General features: G+C 34.7%; 1 protein-coding gene across 1 annotated transcript; it reads left to right on the top strand.

Moving 5' to 3' along the window:
• The first annotated feature begins 414 nt into the window (after positions 1-414).
• On the top strand, positions 415-5,951 carry LOC125840656 (endo-1,4-beta-xylanase 5-like). Its single transcript, XM_049519632.1, has 6 exons — positions 415-550; positions 641-810; positions 1,562-1,660; positions 1,987-2,781; positions 3,378-3,629; positions 5,694-5,951. Exons 1-6 carry the CDS (start codon positions 415-417, stop codon positions 5,949-5,951), a joined length of 1,710 nt encoding a protein of 569 aa, XP_049375589.1.
• Positions 5,952-16,327: the final 10,376 nt, after the last annotated feature.

The raw sequence follows: 16,327 nt of genomic DNA, 5'->3' as shown, positions 1-16,327 counted from the left end.
TAATTTATACAACTCCTTTTTATGTCCCTAGCCCCTTTTCAACCTTCACATTCATATTTAATTGTTAGTTACGGATTGATTGTTGAAGATGAAGGAAGCTGATGATAGGAATTGGTCCAACTGACCGACAACTTACGTGTTATTGTGTTTCTTACTAATTTTGTTGTTGTTTCCTTTAGGACATGGAGTAGACGGAGTGGCTTATAATTACAAAGCTAGTATTGAAGTAACAACTTATACTTCTATTTTTGTTAATTTTTAAATGTAACATATATATTAAAGGTACTAACCTTATTAAATATATTATTTTTTTCATGATATTATCAGTGCTTGGCTGAACCTCAACATGTTCAATATAAAGGAGGAAAGTTGATAAACCCAAAATTTGACCTAGGATTGCATGGGTGGGAAGGTATGGGAGGTGCCAAAATTGAAATTAGAAAATCTTTCTCAAGAAACAACTTTATGGTTGCCTATAATAGGAATGAGTATAATGCAACTTTTTCTCAAAAAAATTTCATGGAGAAAGGGTATTATTATACATTTTCAGGTATTTATTCATTAATCTACAATTTACATATACGTTATTTGGTTGGTTGGTTATTGTGAATTTTTTTTACGATTGTTTTTTCTCCGGTAGCTTGGGTTAGAGTTAGTGAAGGAAGTGAGACAACAGTGTCTGCTGCAATAATAACTAAAGAAAATTCAAAGAGAGTTATTGCCTCTGGAAATGCTTATCCTGGTTGTTGGACCATGCTTAAAGGAGGCTTTCAACCAGAATTTCCTCTTCCAACAGAGTTGTATTTTGTAGTAAGTCCATAATTACATTTATATTGTTTTTAAGTGTTTCATTTTTATCATTAAAATATCTATTTGCTAGAAGTTAGCTCACTTGTTCTTTTTAAAGTCTTAACTTTTATACATTATATTGAGGATTAAAAAAAAAATATACCATCAAATGACTAACATAAGTAATTTCTTTATATGAAACATGAATTAATTAGTAATGGTTTCTTTAATTTCTAGAGCTTTAACCTAGTTCCTAAAATATACAACTAAACTCAGAGGTGGACCCGCATAGATAGGTGGTTAACTTCGAAAAAAAACATTTATATATATATATAATCTCTCTTGAGAAACTAACAAAAACTATATAAGTTTCGGTTCATCCATTGAAAGTTTAGAATGATATTTTGTCCCACCCGGTGGCGGACGGCTTGAACACGCAATTAAATTTTTGCAACCCCATAACCACTAGACTAAACTTTTCACTTGTGTCAAGAGGTGTCAATATATATATATATATATATATATATATATATATATATATATATATATAATTATTTTTATTTTTAAAAAAACTAAAATTTAACCTCATATAATTTTCCGGCGTAGGGGTGTCGTTCGACACCCGTACGCTGCTTAACCCACATACTTGTTTTTGCAATTTTTGTAACATGGAGTACACTATAAACAAATTAGGGATCATAATGAATGTTTCACCTCTGCATATAATTGTTATTGATATGTAATATTTTTTTTGTTATTAATTATCGTCCAGTGTTACAATAAGACAGTTGACTTTTGGGTGGATAATGTTTCCTTAAAAGAGTTCAACAAAACCGAATGGCTTCAACACCAACAGAGAGCCATAACAAGGGTAAGTTATATAATACTCTCTTCTTACTCCATCCATCCACTTTTAATTATCACGTTACATTTTTCAAAAGTCAATTTTACTAATTTTTAATTTGATATTTTAAATAAAAAATTCATATATTCAAAAACTATACGAAAAGTATTATAGATTACAATTTTTATGTCATACATCGTAAAATGTTAGTCAAAGTTTCATCGTTTAACTCTAAAAAAGGAAGCCAGAACAATTAAAAGTGGACGGAGGGAGTATTTTATTACCATTAGCTACTTATCTATTTACATCTAACTTCTTTCTATTTGAACCTTCAATTTTGGATTTTATTTTAGGTAAGAAAGAGGAAAATAGTGCTAGATATAAAGGACAAATTAGGAAAACCAATCCGTGGAGTGAAAGTAAATATTAAGTTCACAAAACCATATTTCCATATTGGTTGTGGTGTTACTGATACACTATTACAACACAAGAAATACCAAGAATGGTTTCTTAAAAAAGGTTTTACTGCAAGTGTATTCACAAATCAAATGAAATGGTACTGGACAGAAAGTCGAAGAGGAATCGAAAACTACACAATACCAGATGCCATGTTCCAATTCTTCAAGAAAAATAAGATAGAAATAAGAGGACATACTGTTCTATGGGACAAACCAAAAATGAATCAATATTGGTTACATGATATGACACCTAAAGAGCTTTTGGCTACAGCAGTGAGACGTCTCGCGTCTATCATGGCACGTTACTCAAATGATATTTTTGAGTGGGATGTTGTGAATGAGAACTTACACTTCAAGTTTTTTGAAGAAAAGATTGGACCACAGGCTTCTGGCATGTTTTATCACATAGCTCATGTTATAGATCCGAATGCAACGTTATATTTGAATGAGTTTAATAGCCTTGAAATTCCGGGAGATGTATATGCAGGTCCACATAAGTATATAAATAAATGGAGAGAGATCAGATCGTATCCAGGAAATGAGGATTTGACGATAGGATTTGGACTGCAAGCTCATTTTGGTTTGGGAAAACCATTGATGCCGTACATACGAGCTGTCCTTGATTTTTTCAATGAAACTCAAATGCCCATTTGGTTAACTGAAATGGATGTTCCTAACAATTCAAATCAGGTATGTATATATTCTCTCTTGTTTCCTCCCATGAATGTAAAATTTTGACATGATGGTGCACTATTACAAAATAAATTTGATCGATTTGACATTTTAAATTTTTATCATTGAAAGTCATTTAAATTATAAAACTATAGGTCCAAAATTAATTCTTATCTTTTCAAATAGTATATATATTTCGCACTGGAGGTATTGAGATCGACTGAACCCATTGATTATATCATCCCGTATTACTAGTTTTAATATGCACATTTGGTTTAATTATATTAAAAATTACCATGCTAAAAAAATTAGGAATTTCCAATGTGACAAACTTTGAAATTTTGAAAGATTAAAGCTATATATACATATAAAGTTCTACCAATAACCACTTAAAGAGATGTTACATAATTTTAGAAAGAAAAAATACAACAAGATAGATGTAAGATTCAAATTTCCAACCTCACTCAGAGAGATGCACCCGATCATCATTGCATTATTTGATACGTCTAGTGAAGGTTCACACATATCAGGAGGGAGCATGGATTCACGTGAACCCGGTGACCCCCTTCTGCATACGCCTCTGCTATTAATTAATATAATACTCTACTTAACAGGCACTTTACTTGGAAGAAATCATGAGAGAAGCATTTTCACATCCAGGAGTGGAAGGAATAATAGTGTGGGCACCATGGAAGCCAGGAATGAATTGCACTAGTTTGTGCTTGATGGATGACAATTTCAACAACACACCAGCAGGAGACATTGTAGACAAGCTCATGGCAGAGTGGAGAACTCCTGACCAAAATGGAAAAACAAATTCTGAAGGACTTTATAGATATGATGGTTTTCTTGGAGACTACAATGTGGTACTTTATGATCCTCACTCTCTCAACAAAGTTACTAGGCAAATTAAAATTACAAATAAGGATCCAATCCGAATAGTGATTCCTATTTCCATATGACTAACTTGTATCTCACATTTACATACATAACATCAATAATTAAATGTTTATTATCCTTCAATTATTTGGATATTCTAATTTAACTCCTCTTATATCTAGTAAAAAAACATGCACTAATTTTTAATTAATATTCAATGTATTTCATTAGTATGAAAACAAAGTTTAATATTATTGGAAATATTAATATTAGTTTGTAATCCATTAGCTTGTTTTCTCCTTAACCCTAACCCTTCGTGTAATACACCATTATGAGTGTAGAATAAAATAAGTTTTTTTCACCGCAATAGACAACTAGATTTAGGTATCCAAAAGAGAAAAATGGTATGCATCTTCCGAGGATATTTAGGCTATGGACAAAGAAAATTCATTCATTTTTTGAGGTTTCCGATGACCAGTGACATGAGCCATGGTTACTTCTTAATCGCTTTCTTAATAATAAGTCTCCTAAACTAGTATTTTTAATTCAAATAGTACATTAGTAGTAGAGGCATAGGCTCGTATTCCGATGATTGACATGATTAGTATATATGCAAAATGTATTTTTAGGGTATAATTTAAAACCATAACTTACTTGCATTAGTTCATATTTATGACTGTCTAATTTTTACATAAAACGTTAGGGCATTTATAGATCTCGTTCAGACATTTTCGACGATATGTAGATCATAATTTTTGGCCTTAATACTTTGTGAGATATTGAATTTTTTTTTATAAAACTAAGGTAAGTATGTCATTTTTATTACTGACTCCTTTCCTCCATTGCTTCAGAATAATTATGATACTTCCTAAGTTATTCTATGCCTTATATACTTGGAAAATTATTTCATATTGATGCCACATTTTCTGGGGGGCACTACCTTCAGACTTGCAAGTCTTGACACACAACTCGACAAGCTTTCTCAATAGTGTTCTTGAGTTCCAACTACTCTATAAGATCTACTTCTTTCAGAGTTTCCAAGTTCAGAGTTGTGGCATTCTTTTGTTGTATATAGTTGATGGGTAGGTCGGATTCTTGTCCATGCCAAGTTTCTATACTCTTAGAGGCATGCAAACTTGAGTTGGGTAGTAGTACATTGTTGGTCGTGTTGACTCTATTATGTCAATATTATCAACATGTTAGCGTTGTTTGGCCTTGTATATGATTATAATTTGTTTTTTGGATTTTTATAGAAAGCATAGTGGTCTTGTTGTCCCGCATAACATTAGACTTGCTTTTTTATAAACTATTGGGTTAGCTGAATTTTTGGCTACTACATTGCTCTCTGATTATGGCCTTGCCATCCTTGACTCTAGTTATTTAAAGTTTGTCTGTTACGCTAGTTCAGGATGCCTAATATACACCGATAGTGTATACGCCATATGAGTCAACTCAGGGTTTTAATATAATGACCAACCAGGTCATTTTTGGGTTATACCTTATGTTCATTGTTTAGAATGTTCCTATAGGGACTCCAAGTCATTTATGGCTTTCTGGGAGTGACAGTTCAGTCACCAGGTCATTCGTTTGGTTTTTATGCGAGTTTCCATGTTTTGGAGCTTTTGAACTTTAAACAGTCATTTTGATCAAAAGTTTAAGAAGATGACCTCAGAATCCAATTCTGACGATTTCATCAGCTTTAGAAGGGTAATTTTAGGCTAGTAACATGATCGACATGACTCCTGAGGCTTTTTATGTGAGTCTCTGTGATTAAGCATTTTAACTTTCAAGTTCAGGACTAAATTTGACTTTAGTCAACATTCTGAGTGAACGAGCTCAATGATTATTCCGTCAGCACAATTAGCTCCAAAATATTGAGTTTGGCCTAGAACGACCCTTCTTTCGGATCCCGAGGCTTTCGGGCTAATTCTGAGCCCCCTTGTGTATTTTTACTTAAAATAGAGTTTGGGGGTGAGACCTACTTTTTGTTGAAATGACCTTGTATGGGAATTTTAACTACTCTGTTAACTCTAAAATATTGAATTTGGTAGGGTTGCATATCTCGTTTGTGTGCACGGGATTCTGAACGAATTCAAAACATCTTGTCGGAGATTTACAACTTGCCAAAAAACCTGTTTGACTGGTGCAAGAAAAAATGCCCTTCACGTTCGCAGACCCTAGACCACGTTCGCGGAGGCCAGGCAGCCTGGTGGCCACGTTTGCAAGGTCCTGGCCGCGTTCAAAGGGCTCACATTCGCGAGGTCCCTACCGCGTTTGCGGACCATGTTTCCTCTTGGCCACGTTTGTGAGGCCCACATTTGTGGGGTGCCTCCGTGTTCACGAAGAGGAGATTTCTGGGTGATTCAAAGTCCCACACATTCAGAGTTTTTGGTTTCTTGCTCATTTTATCTCGGATTGGGTGATTTAAAGTCCCACGCGTTTGGAAATTTTGAGGCTACGCTATGGAGTTGTTTGGCTTTCTTTGTTTGCGGTGAATTGTTGTTAGAAGTTGTCCTAGTCCTTATATGAGCTTAAAATTGTTGTTTGTTTCATGCTGCTGATTATGGTTGTTTCGAGCCCCAAACTGTATCCCTTTTTGGAACATAAGTTCGGGGCATTGGTTGGGAAAGGAGATTGATTAATGCGGAGGTCATAGCCATATCCACTGTTAGCTTTGCAATTGTACCTCTAGCAGGTGAAACTAATATTTATACTGTAAAACTAAACAAGGTTAGTATATTTATTTTTCTAGATTGTTTATGTATAAATTTAATAAGTTAAGGCTTGATCATAATTATGAAACGGTTAACTTTTCTGAATACTCTGTTATGGACTCGAATTATAGGGAGAAGATTTAGTTGACCCATTTAGACTTAATCAAAAATATCATGATCTTGGACGACTGGACATGTGAAAAGAGAAGGCGCCCTAATGGCCAATGTGACAAGGTAACTAAAATTATTATCTTATTTCTTGCACATAACTTCAATTATTTTATTTTTTTTACTATATCTTGATTCTATAAATTAGTGATGAGGAACTAACAAAATGATATGTCGGAAAAATGAGAGATAACGAATCAATCACTAAGCTAGTTGTGACAATGAGTTTAGGTTTTATTCATCATTTGGATAATGTCTTATTTACACTATCATGTAATTTAAAGTACACTTACATGTAAGAGTTTATAAAATATGAGTTTTGTAATCTTAAAAATAAGACATGTAATATTTTATAAAATGCAAAAGTTAAATAATAGTTTGATAGTAGTTTTTCAATGATATATATTTGTAATAGATTGGATGATGATAAATCAAATTAGTGAAGTAATAATTAGTGATAGAACCATGTCTCAGACTTGAGATAGAAGACACCCCTCTATGATTACTTATAAGTTTTCACGTGAAACCCAACATATGGGTTTTATATTCGTCATGTGAAATAAGTGAAATATAATAATAAATGATTAAGTCAGTCAATAAATTAACTTTCAGAAAATTGATTTAATTAATTGGTGTTGGTAATTCTAACATGGAGAGTTAGTGTAATGACCCTCTAGGTCATTTTTCATGTATTGTTTTATCTTTGTCTTTTAGAGATTTCCTATATTGACCCCCAATCATTTATGACTTGTTGAAAGTGACAATTTGATCATCTTGTAACACCTAGACTTTCAAAAGGGAAAAAGGTTGCAGGGATTTTTCCTATTAGTTCAGGTCTACGAGACCAGTCTACGGTTCATAGAACTTTTTACAGGTCATAGACTAGTTTCGTAGAAAGGGAGAAAATATTTTTTGAAAAAAAAGTCTCTGAACTAACGAGTGAACAAGATGATCTATCAAATAATCTACGAGTCGTAGTTGAGTCTCGTAGGTAGTTCCCAGATTTAGTGATATTTTGAGGTCAATATTGTTTTCAACGGTTGGAGTCTACGGACCATAGGAGGTCCTACGGGCCTTAGACATGTTTCGTCAAAAGTAATCCATAATATTAGGATTTTGAAATTTTCTACGGTTGACCAAGATGGTCTGTAAAAAGTTCTATGGACCGTAGGTCTAAATCGTAGAGGAGTTTAGCAGTTAGTTTTTTGGGGTTTTTACTAAATGTTTTAACCCTATACTATGTCACTTTTTTCCTCTACCCTAAGCCCTATATAAAACCTTTATGTCCCAAGTCTACCCATTTTAAACCCATTCTCTTAATTCACCCCAAACTTTACCATATTTCCTCTCAACCTAAGGAAGAAAAAAGAAGCTGGGGTTCATTCAAGGGTATTAATGCATGACTCATCTTGGGCTTTGAGTAATAACGGATGTGGATATTCCCCCCATGAATTCTATTCCTCCATAGGGTCCCCAAGGTTTTCAATTTTCAATTGATCAAATTAGGGTTCATCCAAGTTCTATCTAGGTTTTTTCAATTATGAATTTTACTGTTGATTAAACCTTCTAATGAATGATTTAATGATTATTACATGAAATTTAGTTGAAATTCTAAGGACTCATACATGATACATGATTTTAAATTATGAACCTATGATGCACTCATGAACTTAAGAACTATAAATTATGAATTTATGAAGATATGTATGATTTTATGAAAATTGACGTAAATGATTTAGATGATGTTTTGATAGGAAATGTCACGACCCGAGTCTACACCCTGGACGTTGTCGGCACTCGAGAACCATTGTTGGTCCCTAAGTGAACCCTCATTCTGGCTGACTACAAGCAAAATACTAACTCAAGCATACAAAAGCTTAAAAATGAATAAAATGATTTACTCTGAATATAAATATAATATTCAACTAGACAACAATAGGCAACTCAAGTCTTTAAAACATTTAATAAGATAACTGAAACAGACTTTTCAAACTCTATTGTCTATCTATGAAGCCTCTAAATGACAAAGATGGAAGTCGGTACAAGACCCACGACATCCTGACAAAACTAAAAAGTAAATGAAATCCTCCAGAAGCAAGGAGGCTTACCATAGCTAACTCGAACTCCATGTGGTATCAACGAAGCTCATGTTGGTGACCCTGAATATTTGTATCTGCATCATGAAACGATGCAGGTCAAATGGCTCAGTACATGGAATGTACGAGCATGCAAGAGGAATTCTAAAGCATAAACATGAGCATGAACTGGTGGAAAATAAATATACTTACCTCTTCTCAACTCACTAAACTCAATTCAACTCAAAGAAACATAGTTCAACTCAATGATAAGATATTCAACTCAATGAAATAAGGCTTAACTTGATGATAGGATATTTAACTCAGTGAAATAAGGCTCAACTCAATAATAAGATACTCGACTCTAGGTACTCAATTCTAGATACTCAACTCTGGATACTCAACTCAATATATAGCAACAATAAATATGCAATATATGGAAAGCTTTTAAAATAGTAGAAAACAACTCAGTTTGTATGCAAAGATACAATATAAACTCTGCTTGTATATGGAAATACAAGGTAAATTATGTGTATATAAGAATACAAAATATCGTTGTGCAAGTTTCTCTAACCGACAACCATCATTATGAGCTATGTGATGATACAATATCTTGTCTCACGCTGCTAGGGTCGTCCTATACTTTGTCAGGGTATTGAACCTACTACTAAGTGGATCCACTAGTCTATGCTAACAACATTAAGGAATCATCTAAAAAGTATGACCCTTTCTACCTATGTTGGCTACATGGTTTATGGAGACTTTGAGTCATCTGAACTCGTCCCCATATCGATGTTCAATACTACTCCCAAAATGTAACTAGCTCATATGTTTATAAACATAACTCTTTCTGTGGTTTGAGATTATTACTCAAAAATCTTAGAGAAGGTACTTAAACTGCTCAAAACTCTTTTGGAAATCCCAGTTTCCTCTCATCTTAAATATGAAAACATTTACTCTTGTGAATACTTAGTTCTCATATATCATTTTAAAGAAAATGAACTCAACTCTATTTTTTCTCAAAAATATTTCAAAATCATATTATAATATGATCATTGATGACTCGGGAAGTCATACTGCATAATCATGATGGTATATCTAGATACCATACTGCTCATACATTGATGGCATACTCAATTTTCATACTAATCGTGTTTTAGAAAACTTTTCTCAAAACTCATCTTTACCTTCTCAAAACTCAGTTTAAGAACTCAAGTGTTGACTTTAAAAAGCTTTTTAAAATTTATAACTCAAATCATAGGGTTCATGTGGAATTATGAACATGAATGACTCAACTCAGGGATCTTAATGGCAATAAAGAACCTCTGTACTCAAAACTCAAGACTCAATGATACTACTCATCTCTAGACTGCTCAACTAATAGGGTTCACGCAGAATTATGAGCATGAACAACTCAACACAAGGACTTCATGGGTAACATGTAGTAGTCCCATAAGTAGGAATATAATATCAAAAGGATTAGGAACTCAATGTTCAAAAATTTAGAACTCGGAGATCCTACTCCTCTCGAAAACACTCAATGTATGGAGTTTATGCGAAATTTATGAGCATGAACGACTCGACTCAAAGGTCTAAAGAATATTATGGAACTCATGTATACGAATCTTCTCATTCTCATCCTTACTTCCTCAAAACTTAGTTAAATCGATAGTTGATCTCAAATGATTCACAATTGAACTCAAAGACTTTCTTGAACTCTACTCTTAACACTCTCTTGAATATGAATTATGAATTCAAGAGTAATGGTTCATGATACGAAGGATCTCGTAATGATAAAGTAGACTCATGAATACATTCTCCTCATTCTCATACTCACTTGCTCGAGTCTTGAAACAACTTATTAGAAATTGTAGAAGACTCCTCAAAAAGACTCAAATGGACTTTCACAAAATGTTCATAAGAACTCTCAAAACATAACTCTTAACTCTACCTTGAATTTGAATTATGAATTCAAGGTTATGATTTGTGATAGGAAGGATATCGTAATGATTAAATGATTTAGATAGTTAATCATGAGAAACGGTTGAAAAACACTGCCGGGGGAGCAAGTCCGCGACGCGGAGATGACTTATAATACTTAGTCGTGAAATAATTTTTGAAACAGTAGAGTATGCATTCTCTATGCGATGCGTAGAGTGAAATTCCTCACTGGGGGAGCAAGTCTGCTACGCGGAGCTGTTCCTTAAATCCTCCCCGGCTTTTTTCTTACTCTTTTTCGTTCCTAATTCACCTATAATCGAATGGTTTCTTTCTCAATAACTTAGATTTGAATACTCAACTTGTGTAAAAGATAATCTACTCAATAAATCCCTCAAAACACTCACTTTAATCTCAAGAATTCATCAAAACCCCAACAAAACAAGATTTAGAAAACTTTGAGAACACTTATTAGGAACTTAAATCTTTTAATCTTTATGGACGATTTTGAATATGAAAATCATGTTTGGCGTGTGGGTGAATGAACCAAACACTATGAAAAGTTACATACCTCTTAGGGATCAAACCCATGGAGAAAATTCGCAACAAAACTCAAGAACCTCGACGAACGCCTTGATCCTTTCCTCTTTTCTCCTCTTTTCTCTTCTCGTCTCTAACTCTCAACTAAAACCCTAGGAGTGTATTAGGATTATAAAACTGAACCTAATCAGATTAGACCCCTAAAATATTACTAAAAAAAATTTAATCTTATTGGGTGAGGCAAAGACCAAAATACCCCTTACTACTTTCGGGTAATTTTCCTTATTTGGACAGCCTGACTTCAAAAGGGCATATCTCACTCATCCGAACTCGAAACTTAGCAAACTTAATGGTGTTGGAAATATAATTCAAACACATTTCATTTGATATCTTATGAGACATCTAACTCATCATGTGCTAAAAAGTATGGTCGTTTGTAGTTGACCCAAAACTTAAAGGATCTTAGGAATCACTTGAATGAACTTTCTTTAGTTCTATTTGGAACTTAAGGTGCTACATCTAGTGACCTTACAACTCAAGAAATTTTAAATTCCTTGATAAAATCATACTCAAAACGAAAGATGGTTTGAGTCTTAGTTAAATAAAATTCTGGGGTGTTACAGGAAAGTATCAATGTTATTGTAACACCCCGAAAATTTCTAAGTTAAGATTCAAACTATTCTTCATTTACTTGTAGAGTCATATCGGGTAATTCTTAAATTGCTCATATGTGTAAAGTAAAATTCTCTAGTGTGGAAAGGATTTTGGATATTAATTAAGGTCACTAGAAACTCCTAGCACAAAATAGAGTTGAAACTTTCCTTACCGATTAAGTTTTGATGTAAGATTCTACTTAGGTCAACTTCAAATGACCATATCTATTAGAATATAAAGAGTTACGTGGCTCATAAGCTATCAAATTAGAGGTATTTTAATCATCTTTCCAACTCCACCAATTTCGCAGCAATCTAATTTCTGAGTAAAAAGTTATGACCATTTTAGTAACTGGTGTAGTACAAATCCGTTTTAGCCGCAGGAAAATTCTAAATAAGGTAATTTTCTTCTCCTTATACCACTAGAAAAACCTTAAAATGGATTTCTTAACTCCTATAAAGCCCTAAGGAATCCTATTGTCATCTCTTAATCCATCATTCTCTTGTCTCTCAAACTCTAAGGCAAAACCCTAAGGAAAAATCAAAGTACAAGACTCTATTCAAGATTCTTTCAATCTTTTTCAAGATTCTTCTTCAAGGTAAGTCCTTCTCCAAGAATTTCATTCTTTACAACTCAAATTTCTCCATACAATTATGAATCACTAATGAAAATCATAATTCTTGGCCATAGAGTTTCAAGGAACTAATTCAAGAAATCTCAAGAAAGGTTTTCTTGATTTTTCTCTTTCAAGCTAGGGTTTCAAGGCTTCTGATCAAGTTCTTCTTCAAGATTCTTCAAGAACCTTGTTCGTTCAGGTATGGAAGGCTATCATAGTGTTGGACTAGTTCGTCCTCACGCCCTACATCGACATTCAGATCAATAAAAGAGTAATCTAGACTTCTTTCTCTAGATTTCAGTATTCTTGAGATAAGTTGATTTTGAGTTCTTAAGTTCATGTTTCTTTTAAAAAGTTATATTCCTAATTATTGAATTTCTATATTTTATTGAGATACTTGAGTAGATTTGTTCATGTATGTAATTCAGCATGAACCCTATTTTGAGTTATAAATCTTGAGAAGTTTTTCAAAGCCACCACTTGAGTTTTAAACTGAGTTTTTGAGGATGTAAAGATGAGTTTTGAGAAAAAGTTTAAAGGTTCTATTTCATAAAGACTCAAGAATTTCTAATGTTATTTTATTCATATATATATACCTATGTTGATTATTGGACTTGAAAGATAAGTTCATAAGTGCATGTTTTCATGAAGGTAAACACGTCTCATGTTTTGAAAAGTATTTCAAGTAATGTAAGAAGTCCATTAATTGTAATGGGTGAGTTGAGAAAAAACTTATATTAATTATTTTGGGAGTAGTATCGAGCACCGAGTTGGGTTAGAGTCTCTTATGATTTTGAAGTCCCACAAAACTACGTAGCCAGCATAGGATAGGATATCATTGGTTCTTCATGCGACTCTTCACCGCCTCTCAGAAGGCATATAGTTGGATCCATAGTCACAATATCATCCTATACCCTGGCAAAGTATATGATGGCCCTGACAACGTGAGGCAAAACATTGTCTTATTGCTAGGCTCATGATAATGGTTGTCAATTAGAGAAACTCCCTACAAGTAAAGTATAGTATTTTCATATTGCTTTCATTGTATATTTTATGGTAAAGCTTAAATGGTTTTCACTTCATGTTCAAGTATTTATTCAGTTGAGTTGCTTTCAGTCATTAGTTCAGTTATTTATTTACTCAACGATATTACATACTCGTATATTATATGTACTAATATCATTCGACCTGCATCCTTTTATGATGCAGATATATGGGTTCATGATTATCAACAAACGCTTCGTTGAGATCACTCTACACTCCAGTTAGCTTTGGTGAGCCTCATTGTATTCCAGAGGACTTCACAACTACTTTCCAGTTAGTAGTTTTGAGGTGTCGTGGGTCTTGTCCCAGCATCCATCCTTACTAGTAGAGGCTTCATAGATAGACAATTTTGGAGAGTCCTTTAATTTAAGATATTTTATTTAAAATTTATGTTTCATACTAAGTATATTCAGCAAAGTTTTGAGATTCAATAACTATTTTTAAATGTTTCTTTCAATTTGATGCTTACGTATGCTTGAGTTAGTCTTCCGCTTGTAGTCAACCAGGATGAGGTTTCGCTTGGAGATCAGCAACGGTTCTTGAGTGCCGGCCACTTCCAGGGTGTAGGCTCGGGGTGTGCAAACTTGGTATCAAAGCACATTGTTCAAGTGTCCTAGGGTTTCTATGAAGTTGTGTCAGTAGGAACTTATTTATGGTTGTGAGGGGACAACTTTAATAAATAAGGGACTAAAGACATTTAGGAAAAGTTTGCCTTCTTTCATACTCTAAATCGTGCAATAGATCTGTGTGCTAAGGAACTTATTCAAACTCGTGTGTTCCTCAGATTCATTCGACTACCCCTCATACTCAAGGTAGTTTAAAAGTAAAGCCCAGATCCTTATCGATGATTTACACTAACCAAAAGTCTTTAGAAAGTCATGAGACTACAGAGGCGCTTAAGAGAATCCCACAAGTGAGCCTAAGCGTTGAGATTCAAAAGAATGCACTCTTATTCATATAAATCGTGCGTTCGAGCTAATGTCCAATTGTACTCTTAGTAGCTCTTATACCTGCGTAGATTAGATCCTTGGAAGTGTTAATTACTTTACAAATCTTAACTCGAAATTGTTTTAAAGGTTTTTAATAAAGAATTCTGTTAGTATGTTATTTCCATTTATTTAATTTTCCGTATGTTTTAAGTTGTTGGGATATGAGGGTTCACCTACTTAGGTGGTAGTATGTAGGTGCCCGCACGACCCGGTGGGTTGGGTCATGATAAATTGATATCAGAGCCTAGGTTATCGGTCTCCCAGTACAAGAGAAAAATGTGGATTAGACTCATGCGGATTGGTGTGTTGACATCCACATCTAATCCTTATGAGGCTAGTAAGCATTCTAGGAAGTAGTTCCACTTATTCTCTCCCTCCGTGCGAGTGTCACTTGTGGTATGAGTTGAGCCCAATTGGTATCTCTCGATTCCAATTAGTATCTCAACAAAGTGAACTAGACGTCGTGAATACGACTAAAGGGACACCAACAAGTTAATTGGATCTGAGAAGGTTCCAATTGGTATCTAGCCTTAGGGGCTGAAAAGAGTATGGATGACCAGTAATGGTCATCTATGGAATGAAATAACTAATAAATAGAATTTGCATGTGCGTGCTTTTTTGGAATCTGTGATCGCACGCTTCTTGTTGATGGAATTATCTATGAACGTAAAGTTGAACTTGTTGAATATGATGATGCGATTACGTGTATTATAAATGTGTGCTTGAACTTTTCTATGTGCAATGACTGTGCGAATGTCTAGGTGTATCTTGGGGATGTGTAGGTTGTGGTGCTAAAATAATGTGGATAAATTTTAGTTCGTATATCATGGGACTGACTGGGAGTAGACAATGATTTTCCTAGCATGAGGAGTATCCTAAAAGTTCAGGGTAAAGTTGGGCACCTTTGGGAATTTTTAGAAAAGAGAAAAACCCCAGAAATTTTTTGGCCAGGTTCTATTTTTGTTTTGACCGCTAGAGCGGGACAGGGTGAAGTAGAACCTCAACCCTGCCTCCCCTGTTTTTCCTAACCACAATTTTAGACCCCGAATGGTATCCGAATTCACCCCTACCAGTCTATCAGTGTTCAGCTACAAAGTTAATAGATCGTAACATCTTAAGATTTAATATGAAGTTGCATCAAGCAGCAAAAACCAGCATTCTTGTGCTTACAAAAACTTAAGCGAGTCGAAAGATAAAAGTAAATTGTCTAAAAATTTACAAGCCAAAAATGGTGAAATAATAGTCAGATCAGGAACCCTCATACTAGGTGGTGTCCACGTCGGAGTCAAGGTCCTTAAAGGGTATTACGCCAGCCCAAGCCTAATTTAACATAAGGAACTGTGTGTAGTCCTTCGGATTGAGTCAGGGAATCTCATTGCCAGGGACAACACAAGAACAGATGGCCTTAATAGTCTTCCACATCTGAGCCATCAGGAGATCACTCTCCACACCCTTCCTTTTCTCTTGGCGCAGCTGGCGACGGAGCAACTCCACCTCTAGGGCAGTGTTGGGTGGAACCGGAGTGAAGTCGGCATAGGCGCTCCACATCCTCTTCCGGACAGCCTCCAGATCCTCTTTGACCCGTGCACCTGAGAGTCGGTCCTCGTCGTCCGAATCCACGGCCGTCTTACTGCTGCTATCCTTGCCCTTCCTCCTTTTCTTGCTCCTAGAAGTAGAGCCATGTCTGACCAAAAGAGGGTGAAAGGGGGGATCTATACGAAGTACCTCATCGACATAAAAAAGTGTCACTACCGCCCGCTTGCACAGCGCAATAATCAGTCCTGGTAAAAAGAAAGCCTTTTTGTTACCCCGATAGAACATCTTCCACTCTGAAATGATCTGCGGCCCCACATTTAACTGAAAGCCCTGTATAGCGCATGCCACCACCAGAGCCTGAGGAAAGGTCATTTTTGTGCGGTTGCCCGACAAGAGGATCCTCCTAGTCAC

The sequence above is a fragment of the Solanum verrucosum genome, unplaced genomic scaffold (genome assembly GCF_900185275.1).
Source record: "Solanum verrucosum unplaced genomic scaffold, falcon-dt-bn FXZP01000176.1, whole genome shotgun sequence".
NCBI lineage: Eukaryota > Viridiplantae > Streptophyta > Magnoliopsida > Solanales > Solanaceae > Solanum > Solanum verrucosum.
This window is presented reverse-complemented; position numbering and strand designations above follow the sequence as displayed.